Below are 7,039 nucleotides of genomic sequence, written 5' to 3' on the forward strand. Positions count from 1 at the left end.
ACTCAGTGATATCTGATCGTTCTAGATGTTGTTCTACGCACATCAATAAATATAATTAACCTTATCTTTCAATAAAACTTTAGAATATGTCGATATGTCTTCTAGATAATTATCCAAGATATTAAACGATGTTATACTAGAACCTTTTTTTTGGAAATTTATGATATTTTAAAAAATTGACTTTACTTTTTCACAACCGTGTAAGTCACGAGTTTAGAGGAAGGAGGGTATATAAACTACTTTTAAGCATCCCCTTCACAAGCTCACCCTAAAGAAAACATAGCCGAGCCATGTCAAAGAGATATGAATAATTGAACCCGGTTTCAACTTGTATACGGGTAGAACCGAGCTCGATGCTTGATCGAGCATCTGGATCAATAGACCAGGCTCGACATTTCTATAAAAGATCGTAGTTACAAATAAAACCCAGCTCGATATCGAGGTTCGAAGTTCGACAAGACCATCAGATTTGCCCTCGAGTTTACCGAAGGCATGACCGATCCTGCTTCTAACGGCCTCGAAGAAGAGCTTTATCAACCCATCCGACAAGGATCCGTGATTCTCGCCATTAATCAATCATTATGACGAAAATCACAGGATTAAGTCAAAAAAGGAGCTAACGGATAATTCCTTATAAAATAATGTCTTAAAAGTTATCTCCCTGGATATAAAAAGGGAACTGAGTAATTCATGAGGTGGGGGGTCACATACTTAGAAGAACAATATACTATTTTTCCCACCTTTGTTCATATTATTCTTGCTTCAATAATATCATATCTAAATTCGAAGGAAGTTAACCTTGCGAGGCTTAAGTTGTTCAATCTGCATGATTTGCATTTATTTTTTTATTTATTCTTCCATATTAAATCTGATTTCTCACTTTGTATCAAATTAGATCACATATCCTTTAAACCGCGTATAAATTTAATTGTTATCCGATTTTGAAGGTAAACAGGTTGGCGCCCACCGTGGGACTAAGGATAATAGTGGTTATTTGATGCAAATCGCCATAACACACACTGCTTTACACTTGCTCTTTGAAGTGTCTTTGATTTCAGGTTAAAAATGACAAACTCTCAATTAGCACCTCTACATATCGACAACGAGTCCGGTCATCAAGGTGAGAATAACAACATGGCGCCCGGTAACACAGAGGCACCCGCTGATGTTGTTGGAATTCGGATCGCGGATGCGATTGATGTAAATTCACATTATGCCATCGAATCAAACTTGTTTGCCGACCCTGAAAATAGCATATGTGGTGGAGCCCGATCGGCAGCTCGAAACTCATAAAACATTGAAGACGACGGGATCAGCCTACGTATGATCTTCGAAATACTGCAAGCTCAACAGGTGGCGATAGCTTAGTTGCAAAGCCAAACCAAAGCACCGAGCAGGGTTGAACCCGATCCGCCCCAAGAAGTCACTCGTAGAACAGAACCGGCCATGATAAGATCGAATGAACGAGAGTCGGGGACTAACCCCAAAATTATAAAAATGCTCGAGGAGCTGACAAAGTAGTTAGAATCAGGGGAAAAGAAGATCAAAGCGAATGATAAAAAGGTCGAAACATATAATTCCAGAGTAGATCAAATCCCAGGAGCACCCCCGATATTGAAGGGACGGGATTCTAGGAAGTTCGTGTAAAAACCTTTACCTCCAAGCGCGGCCCCAAAATCGATCCCCAAGAATTTCGTATGCCCAAAATACCTAAGTACAACGGAAAGATCGATCTAAACGAGCATGTGACCTCTTATATATGTGCCATTAAAGGAAACGACTTGAAAGACGACGAAATCAAGCCCATTTTGCTGAAAATAATTGGGGAGACCCTATCGAAGGGAGCCATGATATAGTATCACAACTTTCCTCCTAATTTTATTGACTCATTAGCAATGTTTGCAGACTCTTTCGTAAAAGCACATGCCGGTGCCATCAAGGTCGAAACCAGGAAATCGGACCTTTTCAAAGTCAAACAGAAGGAGAAGGAGATACTTAGGGAGTTCGTGTCCCATTTTCAAATGGAACGAATGGATCTGCCTCCAGTAGCTGGTGATTAGGCTGTTCATGCTTTCACTCAGTGACTTAATATTCGAAGCTCGCTGGCTTTGCAGCAATTAAAGCAAAACCTAATAGAATACTTTGTCATTACCTAGGCCGATGTACACAATCGGTATCAATTGAAAATCAGAGTCGAAAATGATCAACTCAGGGAACCTTCGGAGTCTATATATCCCGCCAGGACTCTCGATAGACCCAAGAACGACATCGATTGTGAACCAGGATCAAACAGGGATCGATATCGGCCCTATAATGGAGAACGAAGGAACAGTGGGTCGGAGTGGAACCCCATAAGAAACGAAAGAAGAAATGACCAAGGTCAAAACAACCGGGCGCTAATGACCAAAAACGATTTTGACAGGCCCACCGGGCCTAAAGAATCGCCGAGGCTATCAGAGTACAACTTTAACATCGACGCAGCTGCCATCGTATCAGCCATCAGCGAATCAAGGATACCAAATGGCCTCGAGCTGTGCAATCTCATCCGGCTCAAAGAGATCATAACTAGGTATGCAAGTATTATGGAATTCACGGTCATAGAACGGAAGACTGTCGACAACTGAGAGGAGAAGTAGCCTGACTATTCAACAATGGGCACCTTCGAGAGTTCTTAAGCGACCGGGTTAAGAATCATTTCAGGAACAGGGATTCTAACAGACAGACGAAACAAGAAGATACCGAACCTCAACACGTAATTAATATGGTCATTGGTGGAGTTGATATCCCATAGGAGCCAATGTTGAAACATACCAGAATTTCCATCACCAGGGAGAAACGAACTCGAGATTACATACCGGAAGGAGTCTTATCCTTCAGCGACGAGGATGCGAAAGGGATCATACAACCTCACAATGATGCAGTTGGTAATATCTATACTCGTAAATAAAACTAGAATTAAACGTGTGTTAATTAATCTAGGTAGCTCGGCCAACATTATTCGGTCGAAGATCGTAGAACAACCCGGTCTACAAGAGAGGATCGTGCCAGCAGTCTAAGTCCTAAACGTGTTCAACATGGCATATGAAACTACCAAAAGAGAGATAACGTTACCAGTCAATACCGCTGGATTCGTATGAGAGGCCAACTTTTGTGTAATCTAAGGGGACATGATGTACAACGCCCTTATCAGAAGGCCATGGATCCACCACATGAGGGCAGTACCCTCAACTCTTCACCAAGTGCTAAAATTCCCAGTCCCGGGGGGGATCAAGACAATCTACAGGGAACAACCGGCATCAAAAGAGTTGTTTGTCATCGAAGAAGTGATTCCGATATCAACGCTTACAACACTGAAGGAACCGAATTATGGCGCCGACCCAAAGGCCAAATAGCAATTACCGATTTCGGTCACGATCCAATCAGATAAGCAAAAGACTTACAAAGACGATGATTACGGGGTCCCTGATCTTTTATAATCCCCGATAAATCTAACGAAACCAAATCGACTATCAAAGAGCTGGAACGGGTTATATTAATCGAGCATTTTCCCGATCGAAAGGTATACCTCGGCAGGGGACTAACTCCCGAGATCAGGAAAAAATTTATTCAATTTCTTATAGTTAACATAGATTGTTTTGCTTGGTCCCATCTTGATTTGACAGGGATCCCACCAGAAATAACCACTCACAAACTAAGCATGGACCCAAAAATTAATTCGGTCAAGCAGGAGAGGAGGCCCTAGTCCGAGGTTAAACATGCTTTCATCAAGGACGAGGTATATAATAAAATATTTCTATTGTAATATTATTGACCCATAGTGAGTGTCAAAATCGACCTCTCGTCATTACTTCTTCGAGATTAGGCTTGATACTTAATGGGTACACGTTGTTTACGTACTTAAGCTATGCTTGCTGCACTTTTTGTGCAGGACCTGAGACATGTACTATCGAAGGACCTATCGAAGCGCACCCATGTTATCTAGAAGCTTAGTGGTGAGCTGCCTTTCTGAGCCATTCTGTAGCAACTAGTGCCTCTTCTTGTATTTGTATTCTGTCTATTTTTATTTCAGACAATATTTAAAATTTTATATAATCTACTAGATGCTCATATACTTGTGACACCAGGTCTTGACACACACTAGTAGAATTTTTGGATTTAATTATTTTACTTGGGTTTTAATTTATCTTATTTCTCACATTGTCTTAATTTTTGCAAGTACTCCGAGTTTTATTACTCGGATAATTTTTAAAGAAATGAATATATGTTAAAATCATTAGTTGACTTGCCTGGTGGGGATGTTGGGCACCATCACGACCTATAGGTAAATTTGGGTCGTAACAACATGGTATCAGAGCACTAGGTTCACGTAGGTCTCACAAGTTATGAGCAAACCTAATAGAGTCTTGCGGATCGGTACAAAGACGTCTGTACTTATCTTCGAGAGGCTATAGGGTGTTAGAAAAACTACCTTTCTTCACCTCCCATCGTGCAAATAATGTAGTACTAAATATCTTTCTCTTATTCTCTCACAGATGGTGAGAACGCGCTCTAATAAGGTTCCAGACCAAGGAAAAGCTACTCCCACTGTTGTTAGAGGCTAAGGCAGGGGCCGAGGGAGGGCTCCAGCCCATGGTAGGGGACGAGGACGTCCCATGGTTGTTCCAGTTATGCCAGCAGTGGGTCCAGCAGAGCCAGCTCTGGTGGATTTCACGTCTGCACCGGGATTCCAGGAGGTCATGGGCCATATGTTGCGGTTCATGGACACTATGACTCAGGCCGATTTATTTCTGGTAGACCCAGCCACATCTCAGGGGGGCGGGGGAGCACAGACCCCTACAGCACAAGCTCATGGGCAGGCAGTTGCTGTATATCAAACCTAGTGTGCACTACCCATGGGTGGAGTCCAGCCAGTGGTAACAGCTACACCTGAGCCCAGACCAGCTGCGACCACCGAGCCACATAAGCTACTGGACAGATGGACTAGACTACATCCTCCTATCTTTGGGGGTGAGTGACATAAGGATCCCCGGGATTTCATTGATCGGTGCAGGGACAGATTGCACAACATGAGGATATTGGAGTCTCATGGGGTAGACTTTGCTACTTTTCAGCTGGAGGGCAGAGCCCGTAATTGGTGGAAGTCGTATCTTCTTGGAAGACCGGCAGATTCTCCTCCCATGACTTGGGACAGGTTCACCCGTATCTTCCTGGACAGGTATATTCTGCCCTCCCAGAGGGAAGAGTTGCGGTTCCAGTTTGAGCAGCTCCAGCAAGTTCAAATATCAGTGACCGATTATGAGGCAAGGTTCTCTGAGTTATCTCGCCATGCACTTATGATACTCCCTACTGAGGCGGAGAGAGTACAAAGGTTTGTTGCGGGTTTACATACTAGCATTCATGCCACCATGGCTCGAGAGGTTGAGATGAGGACTTCTTATGAGTTGGTTGTGGAGATAGCCCAAAGGATTGATGGTATGCGTCAGCGTAGCCGAGAGCAGGTTATAAGGGATAAGCGGTTTAGATATTCTGGAGAGTTCAGAGGTGCTCCGTATGGGGGTAGAGGTCAGTTCGTGAGAGGGAAGTCTAGCAGGCCCCTATATCCAGCACCACCGCCTCCTCGGGGTGCCCCAATGTGACCTTATTTCAGTGCTATGCCAAAGAGTTCTTATCGCCCACCAGCTATTCAGGACTCTTCCAGTGGGTATTCAGGTCCCCAAGGTAAGACTTCTAGTCAGTATCCCGTAATACCGAAAGGTTGTTACGAGTGCGGGGATCCCAGTCATATGCAGAGATTCTGCCCTAGGCTTCAGGGTAGACCAGTGCAGGAGGGTCAGCAGCCTATGATTACCACACCAGTTGCTCCACTAGTCGTCCGACCACCAGATGTGGAGGGCAGGTGGGTAGGGGCCATCCTAGAGGTGGAGGCCAGCCAGTTAGCGCTCCAGCTCGGTTCTATGCTTTTTCGGCCAGACCAGATGTAGAGGTCTCAGATGTAGTGATTACAGGTATTATTTCTATTTGCGGCAAAGATGCCTCCGTATTATTTGATCTAGGATCTACGTATACATATGTGTCCTCTCTATTTGCTCATTTCCTGGGTGTTTCTCGAGAGTCCTTTAGTACTCCTGTTTATGTGTCCACTTTTGTGGGCAATTCTGTTGTTAATCAGATCTATCTGTCCTGTGTTGTTACATTCTGTGGTTATAAGACTAGAGCAGATCTTCTGCTACTTGATATGACCGACTTCGAGATTATCCTGGGCATAGACTGGCTATCCCCATATCATGCCGTCCTAAATTGCCATGCTAAGACTGTTACCTTGGCAATGCCGGAATTTCCTAGGTTGGAGTGGAAGGGTTCGTCTGTCAGTGCATCTAATGAGGTTATTTCCTTTCTATAAGCTCGACATATGGTCGAGAATGGTTGTTTGGCCTATCTAGCCTATGTTCGGGATACTACTGCAGAAACTCCGACTATTGATTCAGTGCCTGTGCTTTGGGAGTTCTCATATGTATTTCCTCTAGATCTTCCAGGCATGCCACCAGATCGTGATATTGATTTTTGTATTGACTTGGCTCCAAATACCCTGCCTATATCTATCCCACCATATTGTATGGCTCCTAAAGAATTGAAGGAATTGAAGGAACAACTTGAGGAGTTACTAGCCAAAGGGCTCGTCAGACCAAGTGTATCGCCTTGGGGAGCACCGGTATTATTCGTGAAAAGAAGGATGGAACTATGCGAATGTGTATTGATTATCGTCAGTTGAACAAAGTCACTATTAAGAACAAGTACCCGTTGCCGCATATTGATGATCTATTTGACCAGTTGCAGGGTGCTGGGGTATTTTCTAAGATCGACTTGAGGTCCGGGTACCGTCAGTTGAAGTTTCGAGATTTGGATGTTCCAAAAACTGCTTTTCGGACTAGATACGGTCATTATGAATTTCGGGTGATGTCTTTCGGGTTAACTAATGCCCCGGCAACATTTATGGATTTGATGAACAAGGTATTCAGGCCATATATTGATTCGTTTGTCA

General features: G+C 43.7%; 1 protein-coding gene across 1 annotated transcript; it reads left to right on the forward strand.

Moving 5' to 3' along the window:
- The first annotated feature begins 5,066 nt into the window (after positions 1 to 5,066).
- On the forward strand, positions 5,067 to 5,636 carry LOC138910467 (uncharacterized). Its single transcript, XM_070201710.1, has one exon. The coding sequence runs from the start codon at positions 5,067 to 5,069 to the stop codon at positions 5,634 to 5,636; it is 570 nt and encodes a 189-aa protein (XP_070057811.1).
- Positions 5,637 to 7,039: the final 1,403 nt, after the last annotated feature.

The sequence above is a fragment of the Nicotiana tomentosiformis genome, chromosome 4, assembly GCF_000390325.3.
Source record: "Nicotiana tomentosiformis chromosome 4, ASM39032v3, whole genome shotgun sequence".
Taxonomy (NCBI): Eukaryota; Viridiplantae; Streptophyta; class Magnoliopsida; order Solanales; family Solanaceae; genus Nicotiana; species Nicotiana tomentosiformis.

Excerpts from the sequence above, each read along its gene's own strand:
- LOC138910467 (XM_070201710.1), top strand. The coding sequence starts at position 5,067 with ATGAGGATATTGGAGTCTCATGGGGTAGACTTTGCTACTTTTCAGCTG.